At 51.7% G+C, this 21,447-nt stretch overlaps 1 protein-coding gene and 1 long non-coding RNA gene across 3 annotated transcripts in view; one reads left to right on the top strand and one right to left on the bottom strand.

The window, feature by feature from the left end:
- LOC146007499 (uncharacterized) overlaps positions 1-21,447 on the top strand; it is a 76,499-nt gene that overhangs the window by 29,811 nt on the left and 25,241 nt on the right. The gene's annotated exons all lie outside the window — the stretch shown is intronic.
- On the bottom strand, positions 5,716-20,041 carry LOC146007496 (uncharacterized). Of its 2 annotated transcripts, none has more exons than XM_083145899.1 (8): positions 19,882-20,041; positions 18,375-18,522; positions 17,968-18,147; positions 16,355-16,478; positions 15,690-15,826; positions 15,417-15,608; positions 14,341-14,461; positions 5,716-7,093 (listed from the first exon to the last, which is right to left on the bottom strand). In XM_083145899.1, exons 2-8 carry the CDS (start codon positions 18,444-18,446, stop codon positions 5,832-5,834), a joined length of 2,088 nt encoding a protein of 695 aa, XP_083002025.1. In that variant the 5' UTR covers positions 18,447-18,522; positions 19,882-20,041; the 3' UTR covers positions 5,716-5,831. The 2 variants fall into 2 exon arrangements, with proteins under 2 accessions (XP_083002025.1, XP_083002026.1); XM_083145900.1 differs by having other exon boundaries at positions 5,716-7,090; positions 19,882-20,040.

Genomic DNA, 21,447 nt, shown 5'->3' with positions numbered 1-21,447 from the left:
TAGCCTTCTATGTACCTTGCACTTGTACGGCCTCCCTATCCCACCTGGCATAACATCCTCAGTTTGCCTTTGATAGTTCACTATAATAAATGTTGAATACGACATGAGCCGGAAGAAAAACTACTCCTGTGCATTTACTAAGGTTTGGAAGATGATGAAAATGTGGTGTAGAATCTGTGCGTCATGTCGCTTCCATATGCTGATCCATTGCACCTTTTTTTTACACCCTTGGAAAGTATCAACTCGCTTTTATTGCAAGTCATGCACTTATTGTGATTCAATGCCGGTGCGAGCGGCCGGCGAGGGGGTTAAACTGCGAGGATCGCAGAAAACCAGTGATCCTCGCAGTTTAACCCCCGCGCCGGCCGCTCGCACTATGCAACATTCCGGGGGAATCCTCGCCGTCACGGAACTGCGAGGATTCCCCTAAACTGCGAGAGCCGCGGCTAGTGCAGCAAACTCGCTGTAATTAGCCTCGGCTCTCGCAGCTTTTGGAGGCACATTCGCAAATTCCCCCTCGCTCAAAAAACGGAGCGAGGGGGAATTTGCGAATGAGGGGGGTCAGTTGAATACTGACAGGGTGAGCGGTGACTGCAAGCAAAAAGTCCTGCTCGCAGTCACCGCTCGCCCACGGCATTGAATATATGATTGTGTTTTTGATATTGCAATTGTATTGTTTCAAATCTTATACTTGTTTATACCTTCACTATATATACAGGTTAACCTTACTGATGTGTATGACTTATTCTGATTCAAAAGCTTCAATAAAAACTACAGTATATAATAAAAAAAATATATATATATAGTAGTTTTCACCATTCAGACCACTCGTCTTCTGTATATCTTGCAAAAAAAAAAAGTTGAGTAAAATAAGATTATATCTCCCATATAAGGTAACATCACTGTATTGCTGAGGGCACGTGGTGCACTGAGACGGTCTCATGTCGACTTACGTCGAAATTCGGGACAAAACGCAAAAAGCTCAGGTCGGCCTTTTGACTGTGAACATTCCCATTGTCAATCTGATGTTTGTGTCGACTTTCCGACTTCCTGCATTGTATTTTCTATACACATGCCAGTATTTTATTATTAATATACTACGCTGCGGGATTGATCCCAGTCAGTGCAGCCCCATTTGTATTTCCGAATCACAGTCCTATCGTCAGTCAAAGCTATAATGTTGACATCGTTAAAATGTCTACAACCAAATTGTCAATAGCACCAAAATTCTGAAACATGAAATATGGACAAAAGAATATTAGGGTTGAAGGGAGTTCTATTGAAGATGCAACCAATCGGACTGTACTTCTTATTTATTTATCACCTTCTAGAAGATCATAGATCAAATCTGATTGGTTGCCATAGGCACATCCCATCTTCAGTAGAACTCCCCCAGTAAACAAACCCCATATGACTCTAGAAAACAGACATTTCCTCGCACCAAACCTGTAGCCTGAAGGCACACACATGTTACCTCTGGGCATTTGCCCCTGCCTCCAGAGTTAGCTGTGGATTCATTCTTTTTATTTATTAGCCCGTTGAGCGCCAAGTGAATTTGTCAAAAGTGGTGTAGATATTGCCAAGCAGACATTTTATATTCATCACAATGACCTGTAATGTTACCTTATATAGGAAATATCTTTTTTTTTTTTTTTTTTACCCAACATTTCTTTTTTGAATTTATATAACAAATGTGAGCGACGCTGGCGTTTTTTGCCGATATTTTGAACATCTCCCACAGAGACGCTGGCACTCAAAGGGTTTAAAAAAAGTTGAGGTCACATTTCTCATTTCCCCCCCGCGGTCATGTAAGAAGGTCTGTGCAGGACTGGCCAGACGGGAAGACTTTGCTGCAGTCGGCCATCATAAATTCCCGTATGTTGCAAAATTTGGAATTCTATTCCTTGGTTTTTTTCATGTAATTAATGTGGTCACAGCCCTCTGGCACCACAGATAGCTGAGTGCTATGGATTAACCACTTCCCCTCAGAGGATGAGTGTGGCTCCTCCTCCAAAGATCTACTAGACTGAAGATGGGCCTCCCATAAGCCAGGAGAGGATTACACAGCGTGAGCCAGTAACACTGACGCACAGGTCTGTTTTCATGCTGCATTCACCTTTCCTGTGCAATAAATGAGCTTTACACTTGGAGCATGATGTGGTAGCTATGAGCACATATTAGTTCTCCATACTGCACAATGGGGGTCATTCACACCGGGGACCGATGTTTGCGCTCAGCACATGTGCATATTCGCATATGCAGTTTGTGGCGTAGGGGGTGGCCAGATCGAGGCAGACAGGGGGCATTCGCGTGGGGACGGCCAGCGTTCGCTGGGTGCTCCAGGAAAACACTGTGAACGCCAGCCCCGTTCTCGGACCTCTACCCGCACAGCAGAGCCTGCAAAGCAGGAAGGCGCTGGGCTGTGTAGGCGCTAACCTCCCTGCTCTGCGACTCTGCCACTCTGTGCAGGGATGTGCGGTGCTGCGCCTGTCACAATATAAGACAGGCAGCAGTAGGGTCGGGACTTGGTAGGGCTTACAGAATACAGAGACGACAGCAGCAGCAGGGGAAGTCCATTCCCCTTCCTCACTGCGGTCCCCAGCCCCTCCCCTTGACCTCAGCATCAGGGTCAGGACAGCGTGTGGCAAGCTGTGATTGGAGGAGCTTGGCACATACTGATTAGAAGAAAGCCCCTGATTGGAGGAGGCTATCTTATGCTCCTCTGACCCCTGGATCAACGAAGAATAGATCCCACAGTATGGCTTCCCCTGTGAGTATGCACCCTGCCGCCTCTGTCTCTGTAGCTCTTGCCTCTCTGCAGCTTCTCTCTCTCCTCATCATCATCTGTCCTACCCTCTCCAGTATCTTCCCCCTCTCAATACCCAGTATCTGTTCCATCTCTCCATGCCCAGTATCTGCCCCCATCTCCCTGCCCAGCAGTCCCCCTCTTATACCCCTTTCACACCAGAAATGCAGGGACAAACTCGGGAATTCAGTTCCCGGGACAAGCAGAGTCATTCCCGGGTTTGGACCCATTCACACCAGAAAAGTCCCTGCATTTTCTTTTGTGTGAAGGGGGGTGGGAAGGAGGCCGGCAGGTGGTGGGGAGGAGGCGGGCAGTCGGCGGAGGTGGGGAGAATACTCACCCCGGTTGCTGGTCCTCCGCACAGGCCAGGGATCCACACAGGCGGCGGCGCAAATGACGGGACAAGCGGCAGATGAATATAACGCAGCTCTCCGGCGCCCTCACTGCCGCCGGAGAGCTGCATCATTATCATCCACCACCTGTCCCGTCATTTGCGCCCGCCGCCTGCATCAAATCCCCGCTGGACAGGATACCGAGGACCCGGCAACCCGGGTAAATATACCCTAACCCATTCACACCAGCCAGGTCCCCGGGTTGAACCCGGGAACAACCCTGCTACCTAGCAGGGTTGGATTGCTGGCAAATTAGCCTGGTAATTTGTCCCTGGTACCTTTCACACCAGAGGTAGTACCGGGTTGTTCCCGGACTCAACCCGGGAATTTAGGCTGGTGTGAAAGGGGTATTAGTAACCAGCATCTGTTCCCTCTCTCTCTGCCCAGCATCTGTCCCCCCCCCTCCTGTCCAGTATCTGCTCCCTCTCCCTGCCCAGGATATGCCCTCCTTTCCCTGCCCAGCATCTGGCCCCCCACCCGGTATCTGCCCCCTCTCCCTGTCCAACATCCCAGTACATTTCCCCCCACTCTCTGCCCATCATTTATCCCTTCTTCCTGTCCATCATCTATCCCTCTCTGCCTAATGTCTGTCCCTGTCTCCCCACTATCTGCCCAGCAACTGACCCCCTCGCCGCACATCTGTCCCTTCTCTCTCCCCAGCATCTATCTTCCCTCTCCATAGTATCTGCTCCTCTCTTTCCACATCTTCTCATGTTTCTCTTTTTTTTCTGCTCTCTTCACTCCTTACACTTACCTTACGTCACTACTACTGTGGGCATTATATGTATAAGGTGCATTACTATTGTGTATTTTGTGTGTGGTGGGCATTACTGTGGGAGTTATGTATAAGGGTCACTACTTTTGTGGGCTTCATGTTTTTAAGTAACATTACTGAGAGTTATGTATAAGGGGCAATTATTATAATAATTTTATTTATAAGGCGCCACAAGTGTTTCGCAGCGCCGTACAAAGGAACAGCACAGGGAGACAAAACAGTATTACATTGAATAAATAACAAAAATAGAGTACAGGTAAAGAGCGCCACAGTTCAGTACACGTGACAGCTTAAATATAAGTAGTGAGGACTCAATCAACATATTACTAGAGGCTTGTGGCCAGTGATGGAGATGAGTATGTGGTTGAAGATGGTCACTGAGTGTTTGAGTATAGGAGAGCTGTGAGTGAAATGTGAATAGAAGTGGGCTTTGACAACAGGAGGAAAGAGGGTCCTGCTCTGAGGAGTTTACAATCTAGTTGGAAGGGGAGACAGATTACATGAGGTGCAAGCAAGTGGGCATTGGCTTGATAGCAGGATGTAGGCAGGGGGTCGGAGAATCAGTTTCAGGGATAGTTTATGCAGGGCCGCCGACAGGGGGGGGTGCCAGGGGTACAGCTGTCAGGGGCCCGGGCAGCTGCCCATAGTGGCATGGCTCCACACCCGCACAGTATCCCCCACCCGGCGGCCAGGCGCGCACAATACACAGTGCAGAGTGCCGAGCCTAGGATACAGAGGAGCTCGGCGCTCTGCAGGCTGCACTGTGCAGTGAGTGCTCCGAGTCCCAGAGGAAGAAGATGCTGCGCCGCCGCTGGTAAGTAATATTAATGGGGGGGGTGGGGTGTCGGCCCATGAGGGGGGGTGCCACTGGGGGCCCGGGCTGAAGGCCAGTCCCGGGCCCCAACATTACTAGTGGCGGCCCTGAGTTTATGCAGGGGAAGGGTACACTTTGATGAATACTACTGTGGGTGTTATAAATGGCAGCGCTGTTGGCATTATGTTTAAGGGGCACTGCTTATGTGGGTAGTGTGTATAAGGGACACTACTATGTGCTGTATTGTGAATCAGGGGCACCATGTGTGATGCAAATAACATTCTGATACTGTATGGTGTAATTTAATTGGTGATTCCTTATTCCACACCCCTTATTTGTTTGCGCTGTCCCTTTATTGAATATCGGAGGGCGCAAATATATAGTTTGCAGGAGGGCGCCAGACACCCTAGCACCGGCCCTGCCCCCTTACTTGCACAACTGCGAACTACACTGCAGCAAGTTCTACAAATGGTCATGTGACCTGTTCATCATCATCAGTATTGTCCCTCACTATACTACAGCCCAAGGTTTGGCTTAGTCTCTCACTGTTCTACCTTCTCCCACTATTGGCCACATCTTTGTCCTGGTGATCTGTCCTCAGCTGGTGGGACTGATTCAGCCCTGCTTGCTAGGCGGCTTATATATCGAGGACGGGGGCCGAATTTACTGGATACTGAGACCATCAGCAGCTCTCATCTAATAGGTCCATTTTACACTCCTAAAACTATAATGGGTAATTATCAAAGCATGGAGAGAGGGAGATAAAGTACTAACCAATCAGCTACTGTAAAATAAGTTAGAAGCCAATTGGATAGTGCTCTAGCCCTCTCCACATTCTGATAAACACATCACCTATGTTACCAGCATGTGGTTTCCCCCTGCTGGTGGTAAGATGGTACTACTGTCACGTATTATAATCAATGGCCACTGACTGTCTGGAATATTTTTATTAACTTGGTTCATAAAACACACAAAAAAATATAAGAATTTTGCCTCAGAATCCCACAAACATCCAGTAATGTGACAACCATCCACAAGAAACCCTCACTCCGCACTACAGCTATTAGTCCTCCTGTGCTTTCCTAGAAGAGTACAATTGACAAAACACTTCCCGCACACGGGACACGAATACGGTTTCTCTCCGGTATGTATCATCTGATGCTCCGTCAGACTGCTGTTGCGGGTGAAAGATTTCCCGCACTCGGAACACCGGTAAGCCTTCTCCCCCGTGTGGATCTTCTGATGCCTCTCGAAATCGGAGCGGTTCCGTAAGCGCTTATTGCATTCCTTGCACTGAAACGGCGGCTCGTCCGTGTGTATCATCATGTGCTGCGTCAGCTGACACTGCCGGTGGAAGCGTTTGTCGCACTCGGAGCAGGCGAATGGCTTAAGCCCGGCGTGGATTCTCTGATGCATAACCAGATGCGAATTGTATGTAAAACATTTCCCGCACTCGGAACATGACAGCAGCTGTCCCGTGTGAAACCTCTTATGTGCGATCAGGTGGGACTTATACCTAAAGGTCTTATCGCACTCCGAGCAGGCAAAGGGCTTCTCTCCGGTGTGCACCCTGTAATGGGCAAGTAGATTGGTGCTCTGCGCAAAACACTTGCCGCACTCGGTGCACTTGTACGGCTTCTCGCCTGTGTGCACTCTCATGTGAACCAGGAGGCCGCCGGCAGTGCTGAAGCCCCTGCCGCACTCTGCACACTTGTAGGCCTTAGTCACCGTGTGACGCTTGGCATGTCGGTCACAGGAGGATTGTGTAGGGAAGCTCTTCCCGCACTCGGAGCAGGAGAACGGATTATTATCTTTGGCGAGGCCGCACTGTAGAGACAGACATTTCCCGCAGGCCCCTCTGCCGGCTTTAGAGGCGGAAGCTTCGAACCCTTTTATAGAACTGTACGGACTTCCACAATCTGAGCAGGTCAACTTCAGCACCTTGTGAGTTTTCCGATGTCGGAGATATTCCGTGTTACTGAGGAAAGACTTCAGACACATTGAGCATGTATGCAGCTTATCTGTCCCATGTGACACATCAGGAGCTGCAGCTAAGGAACCACCGTCATCATGGCTTCCCTGTATAGGACTGGCTGTGCTCTGTTCACGTTTCCATCTGACGGCTGGATCAGAGGATGTGCCGGTTCCACAAATCACAGCTTCTTCTGTCACGTGACGCTTCAGCTTTTTCCTTAGAGGCGGAGGTTTACGTAAAATCTCTTGTAGTTGAGCATCACCATTGTGATGATCCGTAATTCCACCATAGAGAACGGTGTCACAGGTGTTAGCAGAGAGAGCGCCATCTGCTGGGAGAGAGACAGTCATTATATAGAGGAGACAGACTTGCTTGTAAAGGTGACCTCTGTTTAATGATACACAAGTGTACATACATGTATAAATGGTTAATGCACAAAATAAGCCATCTAGGCCAAAACAAAACATGTGGAGCGAATAACATCTGGATAGCCCCACGCCATGCAATTATCTGGGTTCAAGGATCACTGCTAATTGGATTCCCCTCCACAGACTTCAGAGTGACATCATGTGGGAAAGAGGATGTATCAAAGCGTGGAGAGAGGTAAAGTAGTAACCAGTCAGCTCCTATATATCATGTTCCAGGCTGTGCTTTATAGATAACAGGAGCTGATTGGTTGGTACTTTAGGGACGATTCCTTAGGGTCCGAATTTGGACCTGACCCCAATATTCGGGCTTTGCGCATAGCTAACGGTTTTGTTGGTAGTTTTACACTCGCCAAACCATTCGCTCCATAGTGGGATTCGCTCCCCTCCCACATACATGCCCATTGCCATATCACAGACAGGCTCCCCTCCCTCATACATGCTCACTGCCATATCACAGACAGGCTCCCCTCCCTCATACATGCCCACTGCCATATCACAGACAGGCTCCCCTCCCTCATACATGCTCACTGCCACATCACAGACAGGCTCCCCTCCCTCATACATGCCCACTGCCATATCACAGACAGGCTCCCCTCCCTCATACATGCCCACTGCCACATCACAGACAGGCTCCCCTCCCTCATACATGCTCACTGCCACATCACAGACAGGCTCCCCTCCCTCATACATGCTCACTGCCACATCACAGACAGGCTCCCCTCCCTCATACATGCTCACTGCCACATCACAGACAGGCTCCCCTCCCTCAGACATGCCCACTGCCACATCAGAGACAGGCTCCCCTCCCTCAGACATGCCCACTGCCACATCAGAGACAGGCTCCCCTCCCTCACACATGCCCACTGCCACATCAGAGACAGGCTCCCCTCCCTCATACATGCCCACTGCCACATCAGAGACAGGATCCCCTCCCTCATACATGCCCACTGCCACATCAGAGACAGGCTCCCCTCCCTCATACATGCCCACTGCCACATCAGAGACAGGCTCCCCTCCCTCATACATGCCCACTGCCACATCAGAGACAGGCTCCCCTCCCTCACACATGCTCACTGCCACATCACAGAAAGGCTCCCCTCCCTCACACATGCTCACTGCCACATCACAGAAAGGCTCCCCTCCCTCATACATGCCCACTGCCACATCAGAGACAGGCTCCCCTCCCTCACACATGCCCACTGCCACATCAGAGACAGGATCCCCTCCCTTACACATGCTCACTGCCACATCACAGACAGGCTCCCCTCCCTCATACATGCCCACTGCCACATCAGAGACAGGCTCCCCTCCGTCAAACATGCTCACTGCCACATCAGTGACAGGCTCCCCTCCCTCATACATGCCCAGTGCCATATCAGAGACAGGCTCCCCTCCCTCATACATGCCCACTGCCATATCACAGACAGGCTCCCCTCCCTCATACACGCCCACTGTCACATCACAGACAGGCTCCCCTCCCTCATACACGCCCACTGTCACATCACAGACAGGCTCCCCTCCCTCATACATGCTCACTGCCACATCACAGACAGGCTCCCCTCCCTCATACATGCTCATTGCCACATCACAGACAGGCTCCCCTCCCTCATACATGCTCATTGCCACATCACAGACAGGCTCCCCTCCCTTACACATGCCCACTGCCACATCAGAGACAGGCTCCCCTCCCTCACACATGCTCACTGCCACATCACAGACAGGCTCCCCTCCCTCACACATGCTCACTGCCACATCAGAGACAGGCTCCCCTCCCTCACACATTCCCACTGCCACATCAGAGACAGGCTCCCCTCCCTCACACATGCCCACTGTCACATCAGAGACAGGCTCCCCTCCCTCATACATGCCCACTGCCACATCAGAGACAGGCTCCCCTCCGTCAAACATGCTCACTGCCACATCAGTGACAGGCTCCCCTCCCTCATACATGCCCAGTGCCATATCAGAGACAGGCTCCCCTCCCTCATACATGCCCACTGCCATATCACAGACAGGCTCCCCTCCCTCATACACGCCCACTGTCACATCACAGACAGGCTCCCCTCCCTCATACACGCCCACTGTCACATCACAGACAGGCTCCCCTCCCTCATACATGCTCACTGCCACATCACAGACAGGCTCCCCTCCCTCATACATGCTCACTGCCACATCACATACAGGCTCCCCTCCCTCATACATGCTCACTGCCACATCACAGACAGGCTCCCCTCCCTCAGACATGCCCACTGCCACATCAGAGACAGGCTCCCCTCCCTCAGACATGCCCACTGCCACATCAGAGACAGGCTCCCCTCCCTCACACATGCCCACTGCCACATCAGAGACAGGCTCCCCTCCCTCATACATGCCCACTGCCACATCAGAGACAGGCTCCCCTCCGTCAAACATGCTCACTGCCACATCAGTGACAGGCTCCCCTCCCTCATACATGCCCAGTGCCATATCAGAGACAGGCTCCCCTCCCTCATACATGCCCACTGCCATATCACAGACAGGCTCCCCTCCCTCATACACGCCCACTGTCACATCACAGACAGGCTCCCCTCCCTCATACACGCCCACTGTCACATCACAGACAGGCTCCCCTCCCTCATACATGCTCACTGCCACATCACAGACAGGCTCCCCTCCCTCATACATGCTCACTGCCACATCACAGACAGGCTCCCCTCCCTCATACATGCTCACTGCCACATCACAGACAGGCTCCCCTCCCTCAGACATGCCCACTGCCACATCAGAGACAGGCTCCCCTCCCTCACACATGCCCACTGCCACATCAGAGACAGGCTCCCCTCCCTCATACATGCTCATTGCCACATCACAGACAGGCTCCCCTCCCTCATACATGCTCATTGCCACATCACAGACAGGCTCCCCTCCCTTACACATGCCCACTGCCACATCAGAGACAGGCTCCCCTCCCTCACACATGCTCACTGCCACATCACAGACAGGCTCCCCTCCCTCACACATGCTCACTGCCACATCAGAGACAGGCTCCCCTCCCTCACACATTCCCACTGCCACATCAGAGACAGGCTCCCCTCCCTCACACATGCTCACTGCCACATCAGAGACAGGATCCCCTCCCTTACACATGCTCACTGCCACATCACAGACAGGCTCCCCTCCCTCATACATGCCCACTGCCACATCAGAGACAGGCTCCCCTCCGTCAAACATGCTCACTGCCACATCAGTGACAGGCTCCCCTCCCTCATACATGCCCAGTGCCATATCAGAGACAGGCTCCCCTCCCTCATACACGCCCACTGCCATATCACAGACAGGCTCCCCTCCCTCATACACGCCCACTGTCACATCACAGACAGGCTCCCCTCCCTCATACACGCCCACTGTCACATCACAGACAGGCTCCCCTCCCTCATACATGCTCACTGCCACATCACAGACAGGCTCCCCTCCCTCATACATGCTCATTGCCACATCACAGACAGGCTCCCCTCCCTCATACATGCTCATTGCCACATCACAGACAGGCTCCCCTCCCTTACACATGCCCACTGCCACATCAGAGACAGGCTCCCCTCCCTCACACATGCTCACTGCCACTTCACAGACAGGCTCCCCTCCCTCACACATGCTCACTGCCACATCAGAGACAGGCTCCCCTCCCTCACACATTCCCACTGCCACATCAGAGACAGGCTCCCCTCCCTCACACATGCCCACTGTCACATCAGAGACAGGCTCCCCTCCCTCATACATGCCCACTGCCACATCAGAGACAGGCTCCCCTCCGTCAAACATGCTCACTGCCACATCAGTGACAGGCTCCCCTCCCTCATACATGCCCAGTGCCATATCAGAGACAGGCTCCCCTCCCTCATACATGCCCACTGCCATATCACAGACAGGCTCCCCTCCCTCATACACGCCCACTGTCACATCACAGACAGGCTCCCCTCCCTCATACACGCCCACTGTCACATCACAGACAGGCTCCCCTCCCTCATACATGCTCACTGCCACATCACAGACAGGCTCCCCTCCCTCATACATGCTCACTGCCACATCACAGACAGGCTCCCCTCCCTCATACATGCTCACTGCCACATCACAGACAGGCTCCCCTCCCTCAGACATGCCCACTGCCACATCAGAGACAGGCTCCCCTCCCTCAGACATGCCCACTGCCACATCAGAGACAGGCTCCCCTCCCTCACACATGCCCACTGTCACATCAGAGACAGGCTCCCCTCCCTCATACATGCCCACTGCCACATCAGAGACAGGCTCCCCTCCGTCAAACATGCTCACTGCCACATCAGTGACAGGCTCCCCTCCCTCATACATGCCCAGTGCCATATCAGAGACAGGCTCCCCTCCCTCATACATGCCCACTGCCATATCACAGACAGGCTCCCCTCCCTCATGCACGCCCACTGTCACATCACAGACAGGCTCCCCTCCCTCATACACGCCCACTGTCACATCACAGACAGGCTCCCCTCCCTCATACATGCTCACTGCCACATCACAGACAGGCTCCCCTCCCTCATACATGCTCACTGCCACATCACAGACAGGCTCCCCTCCCTCATACATGCTCACTGCCACATCACAGACAGGCTCCCCTCCCTCAGACATGCCCACTGCCACATCAGAGACAGGCTCCCCTCCCTCACACATGCCCACTGACACATCAGAGACAGGCTCCCCTCCCTCATACATGCTCATTGCCACATCACAGACAGGCTCCCCTCCCTCATACATGCTCATTGCCACATCACAGACAGGCTCCCCTCCCTTACACATGCCCACTGCCACATCAGAGACAGGCTCCCCTCCCTCACACATGCTCACTGCCACATCACAGACAGGCTCCCCTCCCTCACACATGCTCACTGCCACATCAGAGACAGGCTCCCCTCCCTCACACATTCCCACTGCCACATCAGAGACAGGCTCCCCTCCCTCACACATGCTCACTGCCACATCACAGACAGGCTCCCCTCCCTCATACATGCCCACTGCCACATCAGAGACAGGCTCCCCTCCGTCAAACATGCTCACTGCCACATCAGTGACAGGCTCCCCTCCCTCATACATGCCCAGTGCCATATCAGAGACAGGCTCCCCTCCCTCATACATGCCCACTGCCATATCACAGACAGGCTCCCCTCCCTCATACACGCCCACTGTCACATCACAGACAGGCTCCCCTCCCTCATACACGCCCACTGTCACATCACAGACAGGCTCCCCTCCCTCATACATGCTCACTGCCACATCACAGACAGGCTCCCCTCCCTCATACATGCTCACTGCCACATCACAGACAGGCTCCCCTCCCTCATACATGCTCACTGCCACATCACAGACAGGCTCCCCTCCCTCAGACATGCCCACTGCCACATCACAGACAGGCTCCCCTCCCTCAGACATGCCCACTGCCACATCAGAGACAGGCTCCCCTCCCTCACACATGCCCACTGCCACATCAGAGACAGGCTCCCCTCCCTCATACATGCCCACTGCCACATCAGAGACAGGATCCCCTCCCTCATACATGCCCACTGCCACATCAGAGACAGGCTCCCCTCCCTCATACATGCCCACTGCCACATCAGAGACAGGCTCCCCTCCCTCATACATGCCCACTGCCACATCAGAGACAGGCTCCCCTCCCTCACACATGCTCACTGCCACATCACAGAAAGGCTCCCCTCCCTCACACATGCTCACTGCCACATCACAGAAAGGCTCCCCTCCCTCATACATGCCCACTGCCACATCAGAGACAGGCTCCCCTCCCTCACACATGCCCACTGCCACATCAGAGACAGGATCCCCTCCCTTACACATGCTCACTGCCACATCACAGACAGGCTCCCCTCCCTCATACATGCCCACTGCCACATCAGAGACAGGCTCCCCTCCGTCAAACATGCTCACTGCCACATCAGTGACAGGCTCCCCTCCCTCATACATGCCCACTGCCATATCACAGACAGGCTCCCCTCCCTCATACATGCTCATTGCCACATCACAGACAGGCTCCCCTCCCTTACACATGCCCACTGCCACATCAGAGACAGGCTCCCCTCCCTCACACATGCTCACTGCCACATCACAGACAGGCTCCCCTCCCTCACACATGCTCACTGCCACATCAGAGACAGGCTCCCCTCCCTCACACATTCCCACTGCCACATCAGAGACAGGCTCCCCTCCCTCACACATGCCCACTGTCACATCAGAGACAGGCTCCCCTCCCTCACACATGCCCACTGCCACATCAGAGACAGGCTCCCCTCCCTCATACATGCTCACTGCCATATCACAGACAGGCTCCCCTCCCTCACACATGCCCACTGCCACATCAGAGACAGGCTCCCCTCCCTCACACATGCCCACTGCCACATCAGAGACAGGATCCCCTCCCTCATACATGCCCACTGCCACATCAGAGACAGGCTCCCCTCCCTCATACATGCTCACTGCCATATCACAGACAGGCTCCCCTCCCTCATACATGCTCACTGCCATATCAGAGACAGGCTACCCTCCCTCATACATGCTCACTGCCTTATCAGAGACAGGCTCCCCTCCCTCATACATGCTCACTGCCACATCACAGACAGGCTCCCCTCCCTCATACATGCCCACTGCCATATCAGAGACAGACTCCCTCCCTCATACATGCTCACTGCCACATCAGAGACAGGCTTCCCCGTACAATGCACTCTTATATAAGACAAGCTCCCCCTCCCTGTATGCATCTACTGCCTCCTTCCAGAGACAGGTTCTCCCCATGCACGTCTCCCCTCCCCATGCATATCTCCCCTCCCCATGCACGTCCCCTGCATCAGCGATGGGCTTCCCTGTGCACACCCACTATACTCATATGAGACACAGGCTCCACTTTCCTTTACTTGCCAACTATATTCCTATCAGACACAGCTATCTGCGTGTCTGCGCCTACTTCACATTATTCTCTGTATACACAAGATATGCGACACACCCACCAGCTAGTGTCTTCGGACACATCGTTCAGCGCATACGCGCACCAGGGTCAGTTTTCACAGAATCACGCCCTATGTGGTCACGTTTCTGTGTAGCAGTCAGCAGCTGAGTAAGCCAGTACAGTTCCACTTACCATATGTGGCAAGGAATCTGTGGCTTCTCATAATGTCCTTGTAGAATTCCTCATGTCCTTCTAAATACTCCCACTCCTCCATGGAGAGATAGATGGTGACATCCTGACACCTTATAGGAACCTGACACACAATAATACAGTCATTACCCAGACACATCCCCCGGTGTTACTGTATAATGCCCCATTCCCAGCAGTCACCTCTCCGGTCACATCCCCCGGTGTTACTGTATAATGTCCCATTCCCAGCAGTCACCTCTCCGGTCACATCTCCCAGTGTTACTGTATAATGTCCCATTCCCAGCAGTCACCTCTCCGGTCACATCCCCGGTGTTACTGTATAATGTCCCATTCCTAGCAGTCACCTCTCCTGTCACATCCCCCTGTGTTACTGTATAACGTCCCATTCCCAGCAGTCACCTCTCCGGTCACATCCCCCGGTGTTACTGTATAATGTCCCATTCCCAGCAGTCACCTCTCCGGTCACATCCCCGGTGTTACTGTATAATGTCCCATTCCCAGCAGTCACCTCTCTGGTCACATCCCCCGGTGTTACTGTATAATGCCCTATTCCAAGCAATCACCTCTCCGGTCACATCCCCCGGTGTTACTGTATAATGCCCCATTCCCAGCAGTCACCTCCCCGGTCACATCCCCCGGTGTTACTGTATAATGTCCCATTCCCAGCAGTCACCTCTCCGGTCACATACCCCGGTGTTACTGTAAAATGCCCCATTCCCAGCAGTCACCTCTCCGGTCACATTCCCCGGTGTTACTGTATAATGTCCCATCCCCAGCAGTCACCTCTCCGGTCACATCCCCCGGTATTACTGTATAATGCCCCATTCCCAGCAGTCACCTCTCCGGTCACATCACCCGGTGTTACTGTATAATGTCCCATTCCCAGCAGTCACCTCTCCGGTCACATCCCCCAGTGTTACTGTATAATGCCCCATTCCCAGCAGTCACCTCTCCGGTCACATCCCCCAGTGTTACTGTATAATGCCCCATTCCCAGCAGTCACCTCTCCGGTCACATCCCCCGGTATTACTGTATAATGCCCCATTCCCAGCAGTCACCTCTCCTGTCAGCAGCTGGATGATCTTGTTGGCGAGATCCAGGATCTTCTGTTCGTTGACTCTCCCATGTATCATTGAGCGAGGTGGACGCACTAGGATTTGGCTCTGGGTCCGGCTTCGTTCTCCTGACATTTGGGGATGGACGCTACTAGGAGTCACATTGTCACCAGACTTCCTTACTAGTAAATATTTCTAGAAATTTACGAAAGTTGTATTACTCTGCTGCCATAATGGTCTAAGCCAAGTATCAGTAAAATTCCCAGAATCCCTCACCTCTCTTGTCAGCAGCTCTATGATCCCCATTGTGAGATTTAAAATGGTGTCCATCACATGATTGTCATCTTCGGCCATCGGTGGGTCAGCTGTGTGCACCAAGACTGCATTGCTGGAGCTGTGGATATTAGGGTCACCTGGTGAGAGTAGATAATTAGATGGAAACCTCTAACATCCATGGTCAGTGTCACACAGGGCTCATCCTAGTGTGCAATGTATTACAGAGGAATTGTTACAGTTCCTGGGAGAAGAACACTACACAGCTAGGTGGAACTAAACTTTAGGCGTCACTGTTAGGGTTAGGCCGCTGTTAGGGCTCAAACAAGAAATATGTTATGTTGACACGCCCAATGCTGAAATGATGACTATATTCACATGTCAACATAATGCGCATGTCAACACTATATTCACATGTCAACATAACGCCCATGTCAACATGCTGACTGTCGACATTGCATACCAAACATATATATATATTGCTGTCTGTCATATGTGGTTCAATATGGTCTCTCACTGAATGGGAGATCTGGTTTTGGGTGTTCGATATACTAAATCCTGAAGGAAACAGCAAAACGTATTCAAAATACATACGTTATTATGTGTGATTACAAGATGGATTGTATTTATTTTTTGGAAACAATACAGGGAAAAAAAACTGCCCTTACCCACTGAATTGAGGAGACTGTGACCCTCCATAAAGACGTCCTTGTACAGATCCTTGTGTCCCTCTAAGTACTCCCACTCCTCCATGGAGAGATAGACAGTGACATCCTGACACCTTATAGGAACCTGACACAGACAATGATACAGTCATTACCCAGACACATCCCCCGGTGTTACTGTATAATGTCCCATCCCCAGCAGTCACCTCTCCGGTCACATACCCCGGTGTTACTGTATAATGTCCCATTCCCAGCAGTCACCTCTCCGGTCACATCCCCCGGTGTTACTGTATAATGTCCCATTCCCAGCAGTCACCTCTCCGGTCACATCCCCCGGTGTTACTGTATAATGTCCCATTACCCAGCAGTCACCTCTCCGGTCACATCCCCCGGTGTTACTGTATAATGCCCCATTCCCAGCAGTCACCTCTCCAGTCACATCCCCAGTGTTACTGTATAATTCCCTATTCCCAGCAGTCACCTCTCCGGTCACATCCCCCGGTGTTACTGTATAATGCCCCATTCACAGCAGTCACCTCTCCGGTCACATCCCCCGGTGTTACTGTATAATGCCCATTCCCAGCAGTCACCTCTCCGGTCACATCCCCCGGTGTTCCTGTATAATGTCCCATTCCCAGCAGTCACCTCTCCGGTCACATCCCCCGGTGTTACTGTATAATGCCCCATTCACAGCAGTCACCTCTCCGGTCACATCCCCCGGTGTTACTGTATAATGCCCATTCCCAGCAGTCACCTCTCCGGTCACATCCCCCTGGTGTTACTGTATAATGCCCCATTCCCAGCAGTCACCTCTCCGGTCACATCCCCCGGTGTTACTGTATAATGTCCCATTCCCAGCAGTCACCTCTCTGGTCACATCCCCCGGTGTTACTGTATAATGTCCCATTCCCAGCAGTCACCTCTCCGGTCACATCCCCCGGTGTTACTGTATAATGTCCCATTCCCAGCAGTCACCTCTCCGGTCACATCCCCCGGTGTTACAGTATAATGTCCCATTCCCAGCAGTCACCTCTCCAGTTACATCCCTGGTGTTACTGTATAATGTCCTATTCCCAGCAGTCACCTCTCCGGTCACATCCCCGGTGTTACTGTATAATGTCCCATTCCCAGCAGTCACCTCTCCGGTCACATCCCCCGTGTTACTGTATAATGTCCCATTCCCAGCAGTCACCTCTCCAGTCACATCCCCGGTGTTACTGTATAATGTCCCATTCCCAGCAGTCACCTCTCCAGTTACATCCCTGGTGTTACTGTATAATGTCCTATTCCCAGCAGTCACCTCTCCGGTCACATCCCCCGGTGTTACTGTATAATGTCCCATTCCCAGCAGTCACCTCTCCAGTTACATCCCTGGTGTTACTGTATAATGTCCTATTCCCAGCAGTCACCTCTCCGGTCACATCCCCCGGTGTTACTGTATAATGTCCCATTCCCAGCAGTCACCTCTCCGGTCACATCTCCCGGTGTTACTGTATAATGTCCCATTCCCAGCAGTCACCTCTCCGGTCACATCCCCCGGTGTTACTGTATAATGTCCCATTCCCAGCAGTCACATCCCCGGTGTTACTGTATAATGCCCCATTCCCAGCAGTCACCTCTCCAGTCAACAGCTGGATGATCTTGTTGGCGAGTCCCAGGATCTTCTGCTCATTGTCTCTCTCATGTATCAGTGAGTGAGGTGGAGGCACTGTGATAGAGCTCTGGGTTCTGTTCCATGCTCCTGACCTTCTGAGGTATTTGACAGAGTCCCCAAAACTCTTCAGAAGCACACAATCCTATATATTGAAGAGAAAACATGCTCAAACACGTGTGGAATAAAATGTCCCTGATACATATTAATAAAAAGCAGCAATGCCAGGGTTCAGGTAGCCTGTACAGAGTGTTGCTTAATCTTCTCACTTAACAGATGCTTATAAATGTTCACTCAAAATGGCAGCCAGGCTCATGGTTTCAATGACATGACCAGGTCCAATAGTTGTCAGACCGTTCCCAAGTTACTCACCTCCCCGGTCAGCAAACACATGAGTTTAGTGGCGTGCGCCAAGGCTCTCTCCATCCTCTGGTTGCTGTCCATGGTACTCCAGTCAGTCAGACAGTCTGAGAATGTGCCATGTACAAGGGGCGTTACATTTGTGCCAGCGGATTTCCTCCTAATGTGAAAATGTAGTAAGTACCAGCACAGACTAGCATTTGGCTCAGCCACAATAAATCATATGTACCTTGTGACATTTTAGGAGAATATAAATGAGCCTGGATTTGAAATAATAGATTTTCCTTATGCATATATTTGGACACACACACACACCGGATCTACACAGTGTAGGAAACAGGAAATTACATCACTTCTTGATTCTTGTAGGATAAACCCTATGCGGGAATATTTATTTAGATCCCTATCTGAAATAATATAGTACATAGCTGCAGTCTCTGTACGCGCTGTCATCCTCGTAGCTGCGGTCTCTGTACATGCATGTAGCTGCAATTTATAATTAAAGGGGGCGCTGCTCGGAGATGGTCCAGTTCTGGTGTTCACCTAACACCAACACACACACACACACATCGAACCCCACCCTCACACACAACCCCAGCATTAGCCAGGACAAAGGTCACACATTACACAGTGACATTTGAGCAGCATACAGCATCCAGGAAACATCACACAGTGACATAGGAGCATTACCCAGGTGACATCACCCAGTGACATAGGAGCATGACCCAGGTGACATCACCCAGTGACATAGGAGCAGGACCCAGGTGACCTCACAAAGTGACATAGGTGCAGGACCCAGGTGACCTCACAAAGTGACATAGGTGCAGGACCCAGGTGACATCACACAGTGACATAGGTGAAGGACCCAGGTGACATCACACAGTGACATAGGAGCAGGACCCAGGTGACATTCCACAGTGACATAGGGGCAGGACCCAGGTGACATCACACAGTGACATAGGTGCAGGACCCAGGTGACATCACACAGTGACATAGGTGCAGGACCCAGGTGACATCACACAGTGACATAGGTGCAGGACCCAGGTGACATCACACAGTGATATAGGTGCAGGACCCAGGAGACATCCCACAGTGATATAGGTGCAGGACCCAGGAGACATCCCACAGTGACATAGGTGCAGGACCCAGGAGACATCCCACAGTGACATAGGAGAAGGACCCAGGTGACATCCCACAGTGACATAGGAGAAGGACCCAGGTGACAGCACACAATGACATAGAAGAAGGACCCAGGTGACATCACAGTGACATAGGTGCAGGACCCAGGTGACATCCCACAGTGACATAGGAGCAGGAGGACCCAGGTGACATCACAGTGACATAGGTGCAGGACCCAGGTGACATCACACAGTGACATAGGAGCAGGATACAAGACCCAGGTGACATGAGAAGGACCCACATGCCTGCTGGATCAGGGGCATGCAGGCATCACGTACACGAGTCACTGTCAGATTACACCTACAGATCTGTGCTATAGACACCCGGGCACCGTACTCACCACTGCGCTGCGCGTCCACCTCCCGGTTATCGTGAGAAAAAGGAATTGCTACTTTCCGCACTGTCTGTGACTGCAGAGCAAAGTCTCTGCCGCTAGGCATCACGGGAGATGTAGTCATCATAGGCCTATACGTGTAGGTACGTCATCCGCCAGCAGCCGCCCGGCTGTGCGCATCTAATGATACAGTGTTGGGCGATCGAGCACTGGAATGGTAAAGCTGTACTCCACTTTGTGTCTTCTTTGCGGCCATCTTGTTGTAGACCAGGAATAGACTGACTATAGTGCTGCTGGGATATACATATAAGGAAGTAGTGAACTCAAGCTCTCAGAATAAGGACACAATTATATAATATATGCACTTTTATAATGTCATCTGTGTGTAATATTAAGCACGTGATCAGTCACATGTTCAACATTGTTCCATTCACCTTCCCTGTAACTAACTTAGGGAGAAATATTAACCTGCAGTGACTGTGTAGGCTCTAAAAAAGCATCTGACAGCCTAACCATCGATGGTTAAGCATCTGTGTGCATGTGAAGAAGCGGCCAGAGCTCTGCACATACGCAGATTGCCCGCCAGCTTTCAGAAAGTGGCATCCGATGGCTGGAAACCATCCAGTACCTGAAATTCTATGGGCAGAATACTTCCATCAAATCGGGAAACATCGATGGTTGCTAAGCATTTGGCCATGTCCATCCCTGTTTTGTAGATATTACATCCATGTGGTGTTCTATGTACTGATTGTTGGAACCATATTGAATACATACCTCCCAACTGTCACGATTTTAGAGGGACAGTCCCGATTTTCGGGTCCTGTCCCGCTGTCCCACCCGCGGCAGGCATTGTCCCGCTGCGGGGGGTGGCAGTTGGGAGACCCCCCAATCTAGTAGAATAGACGCGGTGCTAATTAGCATAAGCCACGCCCTCATTTGCATACCCCCGCCCCCTTTCGCGCGAGTGTCCCTATTTCTTCAGGTCACAAGTTGGGAGGTATGATATTGAAGCAATAACCATCATGGGCCAGATTCTCTAAGCTTCAAAAGTGATAAAATGGAGAGTGATAAACAGCCAGCCAATCAGCTCCTGTTTGACATTTTTCAAACACATCCTGTAACATAGCAGGTAGGAGCTGATTGGCTGGCTGTTTATCACTCTCCATTTTATCACTTTCGAAGCTTAGAGAATCTGGCCCCATGTTTGGCATGAGTCAGACCGATCTGACCGTATGGCTGTGTCAGCATTCCATGAGGACAGGATTTCCTTGTTGGTGGTTGGTGATCTTTGTTTGCTTTCCAATCCATTGTCCCTCAATATTTTACCTTTTGACACCCATCCACTTTGACCCTCGTGCTTCTGCCTCCTCCATTACAACAACTTCACCTTTGTACATTACAAGTCTTCTTCATTCTCCGCCACTCCTTCAAAATGAAGTGACACAACCTCGTTTAGATGAATGGTGCTTGGGGGTACCTCCACAAATTGGGTCTTGTGCCTGCTCAGACCGACAAACATTGCATTTTTACGCAAACCATTTGTTTTACATATAAATACGAATTAGGCAGCAA

This window comes from Crinia signifera, chromosome 6, assembly GCF_055691185.1.
Source record: "Crinia signifera chromosome 6, ASM5569118v1, whole genome shotgun sequence".
Lineage (NCBI taxonomy): Eukaryota > Metazoa > Chordata > Amphibia > Anura > Myobatrachidae > Crinia > Crinia signifera.
This window is presented reverse-complemented; position numbering and strand designations above follow the sequence as displayed.

What these genes read in the sequence shown, in the direction of transcription:
- LOC146007496 (XM_083145899.1), bottom strand. Translation starts at nt 18,446, where the DNA reads ATGGACAGCAACCAGAGGATGGAGAGAGCCTTGGCGCACGCCACTAAA. An exon ending in TCCAGCTGTTGACTGGAGAG is followed by an intron (nt 16,479 to 17,967) that starts GTGACTGCTGGG and finishes TGTCTGTGTCAG; the next exon opens with GTTCCTATAAGGTGTCAGGA. An exon ending in TCCAGCTGCTGACAGGAGAG is followed by an intron (nt 14,462 to 15,416) that starts GTGACTGCTGGG and finishes ATTGTGTGTCAG; the next exon opens with GTTCCTATAAGGTGTCAGGA.